Below are 17,207 nucleotides of genomic sequence, written 5' to 3' on the forward strand. Positions count from 1 at the left end.
GTTAATACTATGGTCGTCGAACTATGGATTTCCCGACCAGATCACTAGATATTAAGCAAAATTTGTTTTAATATTGAATTGTTTACGCAAGTTGCAGTTTTACTGCATCATAACGATGGTGCGGAAGCTGAAATCGCCTGTTTCTATATTCAGTTTTTCAACAGCAAATAAATTGTACGATGTCATGATATAGAAACACATCTAAAATAAAATCACTTCGAAAATAAATGAATCAAAATGTAAAATGTTTCCAAGTAAGAACTGATTGTTAAAAACAATTATTTTGATAGGTATTGACGTAGCGGCATGTTGTTTTGCGCGATTTGGATTCAAATTTTGTTGTTTCTTTTTATAGACAACACTATGGTAACATTACATCTCAACAAAAGAATCTGTTTTGTTCACTCAAGATAGTTAATATTATTGAAAAAACTTGGCCTATAACTTACTGGTTGCCAAGAGAAATTATAAATGTTACCCTTCCTCCTTACCTACCAGGACGTTTAAAATAAATTCTCAGAATGACATAAGAAATTCATGCCACTACCGAAAATGTTATAATTTTTATATTTATTGTGGTTTAATATCAATTCTCTTCTCATAAGAAATGCTCGACAGGAATTACACCAGCATAAAACTCAAATTTGAAGATTTATTATTATTACACCCAAAACAGTGCTTGACAAACTTCTTTTTGAATGAGGCTTTTTCAGCATTTGAAGGTTACAGCAAAATGGTGGGTGCTTCTTACGGAAGTTGAAAATCTGCCAAATGAGGTACTGGCAGCATGAGAAAAAATACATAGTTTTGATGATGGATGATTTTTATTCTGCGAAGTTGTATAATTCTTTCCATAATTATTTTTAAACTCCTCCGAAAGTTTTGGGTGTCCTATTGCCGATAACAAACTTACAATGATGGTTGGGCTATGTACAAAGAATGAATGACTCAACAATATCAAAAAGAATGTTCAGAGAGAAAAAAAACTATCCTACAGTAGACGAATGGGAAGACCGAAGAAGAGGCGGATGGACGATATAGACGAGATAAAGGTAAAGGGATGGAAGACGATCGTCAGTGATAAGAAGTGGATGCTGCTTGTTAAGGAGACTAAGTTCACATCGCGCCGTAGCGCCAATGAGTAATGAGCAAGCAATTAAATGAAGACGAAATATAATTTATTACGAAAAACTTACTTTATTTATTTCCTTTTTAAAACTATAATGTTTCCAGTATAGATTTCACAATCTATGGTCTCACATTTTAATTGCTGTAGGCTATAATCTGTAATTATATTAATGTAGCTAAATTTATTTTGATGGACTACAAATCGATGTACAAAATCTAAGATCTGAAACAAATATTACATTTTGATCGATTGTCAAGGAACTACCTACTTGCATACGCCACTCAACAATCTTCCAAAGCAACATTTGTATTTGCTATTTTGGTCCAGGAATTTCTCAGTAGTCTATCGCTCGAGTTGCTTTCCAACCTTTTAATGCCGTATTTAAATTCAGCATTCCACTTGAAAATAAAGGAGCAGTCAACTCAATTCCATATGGAGCACACATGTCAGATATTAATTGCCTGACCCATTTGGTACATTTTGCAAAACCGACTAAAGCATCAATAATGATTCCATGAATAACAATTGTTCAATACAATTTAACATTTTGTTAGCAGTACTGACCATTATATCGATATCTGTTCTCATGGATCGTAATGAGACAATTTAGTTTGTTAAGTTCTTGAAGTCTTACCGAATTTATAGTACAATACAAGGAGCGTTCAATATGTTCCGTTCTCCCTTACGTAAAATCATACTTATAACATGTGTAGAAAGCAGACATCTTGTAACAGCTTTATGTTGAAAGCGAGATGCTTTATCGTTACAGGTATTAGTAACAGAGCATCTATAAGGACTTGGTGAAAATGAAAAACAATGAGATTCATGTAGTCATCAAGTACTTGAAATTGAAAACTCTACAGTCAAGGAAATTCATGAGAACTTGCTTCAAATACTACGGGAATTTGAACCATTACTTCTCACAGCTGCGAAATGTCATGAGTTCAGCTGTGGTAAGCAGTCATGCAAAGATGCCCTGAAAGTATGCCACTGGTAACTGTAACCCCGAGGTAAACACTGAGAAGATCCTTGACAAGGTTATAGCTGACAGACGAGTCAATATAAGGATTTAACAGAGTAGAGGGTTGTCAACCGGCACAGTTCGTAACATCTCAACCAATCATTTGTGTATGAAGAAAGTTTTGGCACGATAGGTCAAGCGAAACCTGAATGCTGATCAGAAGAGAGGCAGGGTGGCATGTTCAAGAACCTTTTAGACCTGTATCGTGCAGATCCAGAGGACTTTTCGACCAAATTTGTGACAGTGGACGAAACAAAGCTCGATGCAATGGAAGCTCCCCAACCTAGCAGAAAATTCGTGTTCAACCGTCAGCCAAAACAATTACGGCAACTGTATTCCGGGATGTCAAAGGGATACTGCTACTGAGTTATCTGGAACAGAACCACAATTACGGACCAGTATTATAATGACTAATGCTAAAATTGCGAACTGTAATAAAAAGCAAGAGACGAGAAATGTTAGACACGTGGAGTGCTGCTACAGCACCACAATGCTCCCATCCACAAGTTCGATGTTGCCATGGCTCCAATTCATACAGTAGGATCTGAATTGGTGGCTCACCCTCCTCCCATTAGCTTGACCTAGCCCCAAGGGACCTCCACTTGTTTCCATATTTGAAGCATCTCCGAATGAAGGTTTCTCGGGGATGACGGTGAATGCATAGTTTCTGGAGCAAAAGAACATCTTCCGACAGGGTGTAAAAATTTTGGAGCGGCGATGGACGGAATGCACAGAAAAGTAGACGTTAAAAAAATAACCACATTTTCAATTCTGTTATATTTAGTTTTCTTGGTGAGTATTAGAGCATACTGAACACCTTTCGCAATTACATGCACAAATGTCGGTGTGATCTTTCCTTTTTAAAACTTGCATAGGTTTAAAGTTTAGTTCATTTTTAGCACTAAAGGCTATATGAAATGTACAGTTTAACATAAAATCTGAATTACCGTAGTATGTTCCACCAGGAATCGAACTCAGAACCACGTACACCAGGCGTGCTAACAAGTATAACAAGTAGACCAGCGGGAAGGCCCTAAAATATTTGTATACTATAAACAAAAATGCTTTACGGATCACATGAATCATACTTTTTCTTTCATACAATTAAATGTCGACCTTCATAACGAAGTTCCATGTCATTTTCATGGAATATTGAAGAAAAAAAAATCAGTAAGGAATAGCATTTGTTTCATTCTGTTTTCTAGCCTTCCATTTGCAGTTACGAGATATTTTGTGAAAACAGCCGTCAAGTATACTTAAACACATTTTAAATACAGTATTCCTTTAACACTTGTAACTTCTATAATTTTCTCAACTTCTGAAGTTTCCTTTCTAAGCGAATTCGTTTCATATGAATCCACCAGAGTTTGTCACCACACGGTCAAATATTTCATAGGTTAGATGTTACTGAAAAAACAGGTTAAAATTCACGTAAATTTGAGCCTTTCTGTTTATGACTACTTAGTAGAAAGTGCAGTTTAAGCGACACCTAACAAGTGCACATTAATCCTGACTGCAGTTTTATGTAGTCAAAACCTCCCCCCCCCCAAAAAAAAAAGTGACACCACTAGAAAATAAGTCATGATACTAAAAATACTGGAATAAACCACGGATGCTGATCTCGAATCGAAGTTCGGTTTCGCGATAGCTTATTTCATTTTCGAGAGACAGTCAAAGCCACCAGTGACAGTCTAATTTTTCTCCTTTCCCAACATTCCATCATACAGCTTGTAGTACTCGTGATTCTCCTAACATTTACCATTGAATACACCTACTGTCTAACCTTCAATGTTGACGAAACGAACTTCCTTTTCGATTGGTATTGATAATATTTGATACTCGAGCATCATTCAAGATTTCCACCTACCTGTCCCAGAACACCAGCCACGAAAACCTTCGACAATTCCTTCCATGTGAAGTATTCTCAAACTTCTTTCTCCAGATTCTTCCAATCTCGAAAAGACAGGAAGACACGCGAACCACAATCCTAACCTTGAAACGATTCTCACTATATACCCACATTATTACTATTATTTCATTTGCACTCTTGCCAGCAAATGCATCTCTTTTATCTTCCAAAACTAGACTCACTTTCAGTTCAACAGTATGGTTCAGGAAGTATGAAGTCAAAATGCAGTCACTTTTATTTGTATTTATTTTTATATATCTACCCCCTCCCCCTCTCGTAAGTTGTACCGTCAAAGTCAAATGATAAAAACCATCCCAGGCCCGAACGTCATCTATGTTGAAAATCTGATCGAGATCAGTCGGGTGGTTGAAGAGGTATGACGTCACATAGGCACTTTCATTTATATATATATATAAGTAGATAGATCAGTCGTTACAGTTCTTTAAACCTACACCTTTAAGCGCATGCATTACCTCTCCGCTTTCGATCGACATTAACAAATGCCGACGTTTCTGCAAAGTTTATGTTCTTTTACGAGACAGCCCATTACAACAGAACGCCTGACGACACAATTAGTATTACAAAAACCATCTCCCTATACTCTTCCATATCCCTCAGAGAAATATGGAACAACACAACCCTATCCGTGAGCCACATCCCCAATATTAACCGTCTACAACAAGCACACTTCATTTCTCGAATATTTTATTTTTACTTTCATCTGTGATTTTAATGTTTTTCACGACTTTCTGCAGATTTCATTTTGCATTATTTTTTTATGATTCTTGATTAATATTGTTAATACTTTACATTTTTCATCATAATCCTTAATCTGAGTGCTTTATACATTTTTCTCTTTTCACGAATTATTTCAGTTTTTTCCCCTGCACCATTACTGTTCTGTCAGTTTTATTTTCCTCTTCTAAATACTGTTCACTTTCAACCTGGCAACGCTATCACCTAACTCTGGATGGTGTCATGGCTCCGCTCAGTACGTTTCTCAGTTATTGCTCGTTTCTATATTTTCCTTGTTATTGACCCTTTGATGAAGCGAACCGTTTAGCGAAAGCTTCCTTACAATGCTTTCTTTATTGTTATTTACTTATTTATGTTATTACAGATTTCTCAATTTCTGGTTAAGTAATTTTTCATTGTTTTCGGATTCCATTGTTCCAATCACACACATATATTAACCAGGCATAAGATAGCACTGTTCTTTTTAAGATATATGCTGTTGAAGTAGTTATTAGCACAAGAATAGCTAGTGAGGTTTCAAAGATACGGAATTTATTTCTGGTTTCGCCATACTATTGTACCCAGCAAATTTCATGTACTTTTCTATTGTTATTTTCCGGAAGCACAAGAATTATAGACAGGCGGTTCTGTGGGTATTCAAATGGTCAAATTATGAAGGTTACTTTATACTGGAAGGGTAGGAACGAAGATAGTATTATAAAGATATCGAGGAAAACCCACTGACTACTAAGAACAGTATGTTGAACGAGTCAGGAAATTGGAATTAAGTTACGAAAGTAGTAAAGTAACGATTTTTACTGCAAGAACACAATAAAATAACTTAATTTATCGGCACTGAGTAACACTTACTAATTATAATACACTTGAAAGAAGTAACTCCATCCATCTTGATTCTGGAATTATTACTTAAATATTTTTCTGACCAGAGTATGTACTTCTTTATTAAATTAAAATAAGTCGTAACCGTTATCTTCAGCAGACGTTAAATTTGTATTTATTCAATTTATTAAATCTAACGTCTGATGAAGATAACCGTACGTTATTTGAACTCTTACGACTTATTTTAATTTAATACAGTAGCACATTCTTTGGTCAGAAAAATATTAATTATTTGAAAGAAGTAATGGACAGTAACAACTAAATTAAATTATCAGCACTGATATTATTAAAAAAAGATAGTCAAGACGTGGATAATATCCTATTAAATTTTTAAATTTCCAAGGTCCAATTCATTGACAATTATTTCGCCGGACCTAAAACAAGAGTTAATTCCAATAGCAGATTTTCTTCATGTGACAAAAGCTTTCACTGATCTAGAATATCTCTCTTCGGTTATTTGCTACACACAGAAATTTTCAATGTTACATTACATTTTCCAGTTTTTTTACAAGCAAACAAAATGTCTTTCTTGAAGAAATGAACATTTAATCAATCCAATTTCTGTCTGTCTTAACTATTCAGAACATTTTTGCACTACTTTTACCCAAAAATCAAGCTTCTGGTTAATTATAACTTACAATAAAGAGCGTTAACTTCTACTTACGGTTGCGCTGCCTTCGTCTTTAAAGAATTACTAATCAGTCGCTGGCTGCAGAAAGAAATTCTAAAATATTCAGTGCAGGTTTATCGTAAATATCTTCAACTGTAGCAAATATGTTTATCACCGACAATTTACAGTAATTTCATAAGATAAAAACAATGTAAAGTACTTGTTTGACAATAATAAAAATGATTTGAGGGGGAAATATTTTAATGGTCCCTTGAACTGGAAATATGATGATTATCTTCAAAATAATTAAATAAACAAGTAAATAATAAAATATTAAAATAATGTTAGTTAAAGAACGCACTCAGTGCTTTTCATTCATACTATTTTTTTTTAAGAATACGTATGTTAATTCATCCTAATCCAGACAATACTTTTAACAATATGTCATCATTTTTCATTCTCATGGCAAGTATCTGAAGAAAGAAAGAAAGAAAGAAAAAAAGAAAAAAAAAGGAAATTGTCTCTCTTTTTGAATCAAAAGATCCAATATATTTCAATCAAAAATTTTCTTGTAGGCCTTATTTCTGAAAAACTACATATAGTGTAGCCAAACCCAAACTATCACTTAATTCAGTATGGTGTGCTTATTCCGTACCAAATACGAAAACTTGATTTAGGGGCCGTTCAAAAATTTTGTGACCCTTGACCCAAAAACTAATTATTGGCCAAGATCGTAATCCTTTTTTAAAAAATAATTTTTAAAATTCTTTTCTGCGTAGTGTAAAATTAATTATTGGCCAAGATCGCAATCTTTTCATCCATTTTTTCCCTAAAATTCTTGTTATATTTTGTGCCATATTATCTCTCTTTTTATTCCTTTTATTTTCGTAGTCCATCTGCATAACTACAGTAATTTCTTTTATCTCACTATATTGTTATAATTTCCAATTAGAATGTTAATTTTGTTAATCTCTATAAGTATTTGATGAAAGTTTTATGTTGCTAGTAAAACTGTTCGGTTAAATTCTTCATACGTTTGAAATCATACTGTCCACGTATCGTGGTATCTGTTTTAGAAGGAACATTGTGCTTCTGACATTTCACTATTTATTACTTTCGTTATATATTATCGTGCTCAATATTATAACCAAGAAATTTATTCAATATTAACACCCAGAATAAGAAGAACTTAATACGATGTTCATCACATGAATTTAATGTAAAAGCACATTATCACCTACCTGATCTATACAGACGTTTAACTTACGAGCAAATATATCTACATAAACTAAGGAAAATTGGAAATTTGACAAAAGAATTAATCAGAAATTGTCTATAACAATTAACTAATCCAATGAGACTGCACCTAAATAAAGAAGCATACATATACATACACATACACAACAAAACTCAGAATCTCTAAGTACAAAGTACTTCCGCATCTTCAAGAAGACTGTATACATCGTTAACAATCTACAGTCGTATTTTTCCTCCATTTCGCACACCATGTTCAACCTTGGTTTTTTGTATAATTTGTCGAAGGTTCCAAACGAAAAACTATTTTATGGTTTTGTAACAATGTGTGTATATATTATCGATCAGAGGTCAAGTTCCCGGATACAAGGAACTATTTCAGTAAGAATTCGAAATTTTGCAGGGTTCTTTACAGAATATAAATCATTATTTTGTGTTATTCCCACATCCGTTTCCAAGAATTCTTCAGAGAAATTTCTTTTATATCTATTTTCTCATTGATTTTTATCTGAGGCTCTTCATCAAGAAGTGTGGAATTTCCAAATCATCGTGATAATTACGAATTTTACATTTCAAGCCTTTATATAAGAAAAGGAGGTTTATTTCCTACAGCACATAAAATTTGTAAGTAAGTATTCCGTAACAAATTGTGGTATTTAAAAATCCATAATTGGTAACAGATAATCCTTCTCACTTCCTAAGCAACTTTCGCTCGCGATACAAAATCGCAAATTTCATGCTGGACTGTATAAATGTATCACATGACACAAAGTGCTGCTTCATTCTTCACAAAACCTTCTTTCACGTCCGCTGATGTCAATATTCCATTACAAAAGACACCGAGTGTTAAAAGTATTGGCATGTGCATTACATTATTACTTTTATCGTTATGAGAATAAAATCCAAACACTTAAATATGTGTAACTAGTAATTGATTTTCCGGTGTTCTGTCTAATTATTACATAAAAGTCCAATTCATAGACTATTAATAGCTTGTGCATATATCTTTCCTGCATTCACAAAAAATGACCGTAAGAAATTACGAAGACACCAAGATTACGCAACTCCTTGTATATTAATTAGTAATTTTTATATTAATGAAATACGATGAATTCATGTTGGTTTTCTTTCTCCTTATGTACTTGCTCGTTTACGTTAAAAACATCACACATTAATCTTCCTGATATGCACTTCATACTGGACATTATTTCGTTTCATACTGTTACAATTATGGCAAATGGGATATCAGGTCTTGTACAATCATCAATAACATTGTTAGATTTTAATCTTTTATGAATGAATCGTAATTATATTGTCCAAACTTTTACACGTTTCATATCACTGCATGACAAAACTTATTCCTACTGTTAGAACAGTTGTTATATGAAGTTTACAGTTTCGTTCAAATTTTTGGAAGTAGGAGTTTCGATATAGGAAAGAATCAAATGAAAAGCTTTTGTTTCTGCAGCAATGAACCGTTGGACTTCTCTAGCAATGAACTCAAGCTATACTTACTGCCTCAAGATACAAGCTTTTAATATTTTACTGTTTTTTTTTCATTTTTTTATTTGGATTTTTTTTTTTTTTTCCGATATATTTCAACTTTCCAGTTGAAGTGATTTCGAGCCTTCTTCATACAACTTTACAGATTTAAGTTCTCCCTTCATCAAGAATAAAGCGCGTTACTATAAATCAGTTCTTGATTTCTGCATGGTTATCTGTGATTGTTGAACGAAAACACAATTAATTAAAATATAATCCGAATAGGATTCTTCATACTTCATTTATCTACGCATTTATTTTTATTTTTTATTTATTTATTTATTTTTTTAAATTTAACTGCTAAATTCCTATGGATTTCCATGTATTAATACCATCTGTCTTAATTATCTTTTGATATTAGCAAGTCCTAATATGTTAATAAATATTCGTACTGATTACTCTCCAAGATCTATTTCACAAACGTACACAAGCATAAACTGGAAAATAGCCAAGAAAAGAAAAAGAAAAACATTATAATGTCAATTACCTTGCTGCAAAAATCAAACTGTTTCAGAAACATTTTTTATAACAATGTATCATTTAATTATGCTGATTAATTTATGAACGTCCTTTTCCACACACTGTAACACGTATTTCCAGAAATAATGTTAAGAACAACTTCGTCTCCATATATATTTTACTATTGCTCACTTTGGCTTAATCAATCAAAAAAAAAAATCCATTCTTCTGATGAAGTTTTGAGTAATGCAGACCTTCTTGATTGAATACATACAAGACGCTTAAGGCATTCAACATCCAGTTTTCGCTTTCGTATGATTTTTTGTTATTACATACTCACACATACATACTCGCCGTACTATTTTACAATTACTCTATTTGCAAATAATATATGTTGTTTTACAATATTACGGTATAATTTCTCAATATAAATATTAATAAAATGAACTTGCGTTTTTCTGGTAGCAGAAAGGACATTATCTCTAAAATTCAGAACATTTTCTTTAACTGATTTGCTCAAAGCACTGCGTGCGTCTCTTCACTTTGATTTACAATTCGTGTTTAATATGCAAGTACATTTTTGTATGTGTGTATTTTGTAGTTGTATATAATACGTACGAAAATGACATGTATATAATACGTACGAAAATGACATGTCTTGAATTAAAACACTCTTTTATCATAATAAGCTAGAATGTTTACCTACCTCACAGCTTTCACTACCAAACTATTCCCGTAACAAATAAGGTTCTATGCAGGTCATATTATATATTAACTTCACTCACAGTCCATAAATATTAAACTGTACTTAAACTAAAATTAATATTACACATGAATGTGAATATGGGTTATTTTAATGTATGTATGCATAATGCATAATTTATCATTGTTTCACAGTAGCCTGGTAAAAGTTTAAAAATTCGGCTTTTAACCATTAGAAGTTCTACCTAGTGTTAAGTTTTCACACGCATTGTTAAGATTCAGACTAAATCACTGTACAGTTGACGGAGCTACTGTTTTGGGTCAAGGTAACAAATACTTAATTTTTTCTTACTTCTAGTTCTTTATATTAGATAATATGTGTGGTTCTACTATCATGGCAATTCTACTTTCAAGAGTACCAATCTGAAACTTCATGTCACGTTGTATGTCTTCTTCTTACTCGCTGCACTCATATTATCAATAATTCAATTACTTTAAATTAGCACTGAAATATTTATATCTACTTCGAGCGGTTTGTTGTGGTATACAATAGTAAATATGCTCCTCTGACTGCTTCCAACTTGTGATAATTTCGCACAAAGACCATTTTATGAAGTAGAAACATCAAACTTCACAATTTGGTACGTTTACTTACTGGTTTAATTTCCAGTAAAAAAGATTTGTGCTACAAAAAATGTTAGTCCAATTTTCTTTCTAGTTCTAATGTTATAGTCTAAACAAATATCTTTAAAAATATCAGTGGTACACATCTAGTGAAACTTGTATTGAGCGATTTTCGTGCTTCACTTTTACACATCAATAGGAAAAGTTATTTTCTTTATTTTCTTCTTTTTTTTTTTTTTCAAATATCTTCCTTCAAGCTGTTTTTCTCCCTCCTTGTCTATGTTCTAATCAGGCTTTCATTGAGATCTACTAGATATAGACAACTCTTCTGTGCTATCATAAATAGCTTAATCACATCCTATGTACTTCAAGTACTGCTCGCCGGTGATCCTTGGACTTACAAGAACAAACTGGTAAGGTATGGAAAGGTAGGAGGAACTGGATACTTTATTAGGTAAGGAATACTCGGTATTACTGCTAACAACTTAAAAGCTACTAACACACTGGCCTTTGTTATCGCTATGGCGTCCAACAAACTGTGTTATAATTTTGGAATTTGGATTCCTACACGAAATATTTCACAGTTTCTTGCAGTTTTACGACTAGATCGCTGACTTCTTAAATTACTTCAATATATTAATATCGTACAACTCGAGAGCTGCTGACAAACCACTTCTGCAATGTTTAGCAGCACTCTAGAAGTACGACAAAAACGAGGAAAGTCATTTTCCATTCGTCTTACAACTTCCCACTCTGAATGTTAAAATTATGCATGGCTAGTTTTCGAGTAGGATAAATATCAAAGTCATAGTCCTGTCAACAAACAAACAAACAAATAAAAAAAAAAAAAACTACACGAATGTAACACAAGCAAAAGCCATATAAGGCAAAATTATATTTCGCTGTGATTTTATTTCTACCTTTTATGAGAATACGAAATTAAGCATAAAGCTGACGTACTCAGTTGTAAGTTACGCCTAATCCCTCACGTTCTAAGTAGAATAACGGTAACATTTTGAATGCTGCTGATTTTTATTTATTTTTTTTTTTAATTTATTAATTATGTTGACGCGAAATTCAAGTGAATGGTAGTTGACGAAACAACAATAGTAAAAGAAACCGAATTACCCAAAAATGGATTACCATAAAAACAAACACGATCAAAGCTCGCTCTCTCACTGCAAGCTAACAGATTGATACTATTCCTATATTTTTATCATCAAGTTGAGGACACAGTGGCAAAGTACCCACCTTCGATGCGAGTGGCCCCTGGTTCGATCCCAGGCTATGAGAGTTAACGGTGAACAACATTGTGTTTCTGGGTTTTCTCGGGGGTTTTATTGTTTTTTCCCCACTTTCAATCCATTAATTATTCCATTATCATGCACTTTTATTAATTATCTTTCTTCCTGAGCCTAGGCGGCATAATTGAAATACGTCAAATTAGACATTTCATCGCTTTCATTACTATTAACTTCTCTAATTAAAAATAGTCACGTATTCTTAGGTTATACATTTTCTTTAATAGTGAAGCATTACAATATTGATTTAAATACGAGAATATATATTTAGAAGGAAAATATTACGGTGTAACTGAATATGATGGGAAACCAGAGAAAGTATCTTAACACAGAGCTTCATGTTAATGATATTTTAGCAAGAAACATGGCACACGAGTTTGCGAATGTCAATGACACACATACATCCAGAGAAAAATATACATATTATGAAACGGTATATAAAGCGATTGTAACCTGACTATATTTACGGGTCACTGAATTGTACATAGCTGGAATGCTGCTGCACACCGTTAGGAAACAAGGAAAATATCACATAACACAAAATTGAGAATACTTATTGAAACTAAAATTATCGAAATCACTGTACCGATGTGAAAGACGCATTCTCAAGGGAACGCATTCTGGACTTATTCTCAAGGGAAAGAAGTGGCTCTTATACACCGTTAAATATGGTTCTTCAAGAAACTTAAGATGGGTAGGACACGAAAAGGTCTGTATAAACAATACACGCAGTGTGTTAACTCAAAATATTTCAGGTAAAAATATGAACTATGGATAAATTGGGAAAGTAGGAGAATACATGAAATCGGATTTTAGAAAATGGGTAGTAACAATTCTGACTTGTTGATCTACTGCCGGGCCTCTTCTGTTCCTGCGGCGATAAACTTTCAGCAGGTTTGTTTACCTTGTCTTTTGAGAATAAATAATTGAAAATCTCATTTACACTGCAAATATCAAGCAGTCAGTCAGTCGTCAAGTATTCATTCCCAGAACAACAGCATACACACAAAATTCAACAACGACGCATGTATAACAATTTTTCATTATTGGACTATTACAGAACATTCAGTCTGAAACGAAGGCGACATTTTACCATTTACACGGAGCGACTAAGAGCTAATCCTTCTTATATAGTATGTTTGAACATTTTGACATATAGCTTTATGAAATGATGCCACAATCCTTCACATTGAAAAAGTAATTATCGTACAACTGATATATTTTCCTAAATAACTGTTTCAGATTCAGACAATGTTTCTTCTCTTTCCTCCTTTTGAAATATAAAGTTGGACGTTGAGTAATTTTTATATTATCTACACGTATGAATGAGAGTCGATTAACTTCTTTTCTGCTGTCCAAGTATAATGGGAAGTAATAACATTTTACAAAACTAATTTGTAATTTGAACAATGGTCCTTTCAACATTCCATTTCATCAAGTGTTACATGCTTATTAATAGTTGTATTTAGTCTCATTATATTCACATTTTTTTTTTTTTTTCTAGGAAGTAAGGTTACTCCTATCTTTCCATTGTAATTTGCCATATTCCCATAATTCACTATATCCGTAACTGAAACTTGAAAACGAGTTTCTTTCGAAGTTACTAAATTTTTTTCTTCTTCTTCTTCTTACGACAGATCAATATTCCTCTTTCAAGTCACAGAAAGCTTTTTTCATAGTTTTATAAATGATAATACATTTCATTACGCATTTTAATACTCTCCTATTATTATCTCTATTTACTTGCTAATAAAATTAACTTTTCACTCTCTCTCTCTTCGAAGGAACCAACCACACAACGTACTGATTTTTTAAAAATCCATTTCGATTACCTCCTGGAAAGTATTTCCTGTTTTAAGTGCATCATATTCTACAGAGAGTTCATCTGTGTCTGTATCCAGGGACGAATTATTCCTTCTCCTTCATCAATATATCTTTAAAAAGTCTGGTATCATTCTTAGTTTCACAAATTAATGAATTCCTCTTCTTTCTCACAAACTGAAATGAAGTGCTACCGATATCCATTTTCTCTACACAAGATAGTTTATTTTCTATGCGGATTTTTATCTTCTTTAGAAGAGTATTGACAAATACTGCGCAATGTAACATACTTTCCACTTTCGGTATATTATATAAAATACATCCATCAAAAATAACATTCATCCATACAAGAAGTTTCAGCACTTGTGTATACTTTACTTCAATCTCGCTTTATACAGCAAAGTTGGTCTACATCATGTCTAGTCTTCAGTAAGTGGGGAAAAAAAATGGCAGTTACACAACTGTGATACTCAAAACTATAACCCACAGAAATTATTTTTCACAAGACGAAATCCAAACTGAAATTAGTCTAGGTATAGGATATTTTCTTCTTTCTACAAATAAACCTTTATCTTAAAAAAATAAATCTACTGATGAGACTCCACTCGTCGTTAAGTAGTTCGGATGGCATTAAGAAAATTTTCCAGAACCAACACTCACTAATGAATTTCTCCGCATGTAGAGAGTTTTCATCCCAAATAAAGAGTATAGCTAATTAAATGTAATTTTTATTTTGTGATTCCTGTCTGAAAGGTAAACATTCTTTTCTGAGTTTTTAAAAAACATGCTTTCTAAATAATAACATTACATACGTGTATTCAATTTTTATATATTTGCTTTACTTCAGAATGAAATGTTTCCTTCAGAACGAAACCACATAAATAAAATGTGACATTCTCGTGCTTCAAGTACCTTTGTAAGAATTTTGGGAGTATGAATCCCTTGTAGCCAAGTTTCCTCTATATCTCCTTCCTCGAAAACTAGCCTCTTCTTTGTCTGAAGATAGTAGTAGTAATAATGTATTTAGATATGCTCCAACACACCTAGAAACTTCATTTTTTATTGATTTATTTTTTTAATTTCTCTTATCTTTCTCCGCTACAACTATGTACTAAACTTAAAAGTAAAAATGATTTTATTATTTCATTGTTATTTTGTCCTCTTCATTCATTCTAATAATTAATAATCTGTTAAATTGGCATGACTGCTATTATGTTGATAAGAGCTACTAGCTCATTATCCAGTGTACTTCTCAACGGAAGAATTAAAACAAATATCAACGGCTAATGTTATCAACTATTTCCATATATATTATAATACTATATATTCAAGTTTTTCCCAGCAAGTTGACAGAACATGATTTGCTTTTAACAATCGTTCATTTGTTCATTTAGTCCTACAGAACGCGCCCAAGTGGTGATTTTTGTTTAGTCAGTATACCCTCTTGCAGTTTTTAATGCATGTCCCCGTGTTTGATTTCGTTACGCGATCACAAAAAAATAGTCAATATTATTATTATTCTATTTGACAATGTTAATGTTCCATTTTCAAGTAAGCAATCAAGATACAATTAAATATAATTTTGTCCTGAAGGTTTGACTTGGCCCACTTATTATCTTCAAAAGCTTCCTTGGATGTTCTAAATAAAGTAAAACAGCTCTTCATTTTTGCCACTTTGTTTGTTCCTCAATGCTGTCAATTTTCTCGATTGTTTTTTCTTTCTTCCCACATCCATTACAGATAATGTTTCCGTGCTTGCTGATGTTACAAAAATTTTATTTTCTCCTTAAAGCTCCACACAAGATATGCAAATTTGACATTTGAAAGAGTTTAAATATAGATTTTTTCTTGTACTATTATTATATGCTGTTACGGTATCTTACTCATAAATACAGCAATTCTGATTCTGTGTTTTATAGTTACCAATTAACAACCGTAAACATATCTTTAAATTGTATTCCCTCTATTATTTCTTTATGCACAATAAATTGTGAATTTTGCAGGGCTGGCTTTCTTGTCTTCACTGTAATACTTTATGAATTTCTTAATTTCTTCCTTGCATTTTGTATATTGCAATTAACCACATCCGCATTTCGTTCCTACCATACAATACTTCAAAAGTTTCCATGAAGCAGAGTTCATTTCCTCAGCTTTCCAACAAATAGTGTTCACTTCCACAAAATTGCGCTTAGTACAAATTTGTAGAAAATGTTACTCAAATAAATTTATGTTAGAACTGTTCTGCCACAACAATTCTTCTCCGAAGGTACTTTCAAGAACTTTTATTTCAAAGCTGTTTGTCACTTGGTACTCAGATATATACAAATATAAATATTATAGCTGTTCTTCCTGATTTTAGTGCGTTTTGTTTGCGTTGTTAATTTGTAAATAAGATATATATAATAAAGAACATTTCGGCAACCATGTGTTTCCGAAGATGTGTGCTAACATCTCTTGCTCTTAAATATTTCTGAATTACATTTTTCGTATTAGAGTTAAAACATTCAATTATTTCTTTCTTCCTTCCTTATTGCGTTCCTTCACATAAAAATAGGTAATATCTAAATGCTTGTTTCCAATCTAGTATTCCAGTAATACTGTATCCTTCAAAATGTGATTGATCTACATCCAATGGTTTTGCTCCTTTGAAAGTACTTACAAGTGATCTTGCTTTTTAAATACTGTGTTATTGAACATTGGAGTTGTTTTGGAGTACTGCTTCAAGCAGCGATGTTGTTCCTCTATTTCCTGTGAAAATTACCTTGCTCCTTTGGTAATGTCGATTAATGATACATTCCTTTTAAGTGCCTGAAGAATGATACATTTTTTCAACCCTTCTAGAAGTAGTACTGTAGTTTTATCTATACGCATTGGCATTACTAATTATAACACTGTGGTCTGAAATTTTAACTTTCTTGATCAGCAAATTCACTTACAATTATTTCGTTCCCATAATGAACGCATTTGCTCCTGATAAATTTAAAACATACTGTACTTACTTCGCGCTGGCACTTGTGTAAAACATATTATAATCACTGTAAAACCACAGAATTGAAATGCATACACACATCAACGTGAATTTTCTTCGGTGCTAACTAAATCCTCTTGATTCCTGGATCCATTCATTGTAAGCAGCTCCACAAATATTCTTGCTGTACAATCTTCAATCTTGATATTCTTGAAAAACTAAGCAATCGACT

At 32.6% G+C, this 17,207-nt stretch overlaps 1 protein-coding gene across 6 annotated transcripts in view; it reads right to left on the bottom strand.

The window, feature by feature from the left end:
• Nucleotides 1-17,207, bottom strand: part of LOC145684078 (uncharacterized) — a 155,501-nt gene that overhangs the window by 64,127 nt on the left and 74,167 nt on the right. For 4 of the 6 annotated variants that reach the window (XM_081755946.1, XM_081755944.1, XM_081755942.1 and 1 more), the window contains exon 6: nucleotides 14,920-15,003. The exons of the other annotated variants lie outside the window; for them this stretch is intronic. In XM_081755946.1, coding sequence (XP_081612072.1) covers nucleotides 14,920-15,003 — 84 coding nt within the window. The remainder of the gene's footprint in view (nucleotides 1-14,919; nucleotides 15,004-17,207) is intronic. 6 annotated transcript variants of the gene reach the window in all.

This window comes from Thermobia domestica, chromosome 4 (assembly GCF_964235325.1).
Source record: "Thermobia domestica chromosome 4, izTheDome1.hap1.1, whole genome shotgun sequence".
Lineage (NCBI taxonomy): Eukaryota > Metazoa > Arthropoda > Insecta > Zygentoma > Lepismatidae > Thermobia > Thermobia domestica.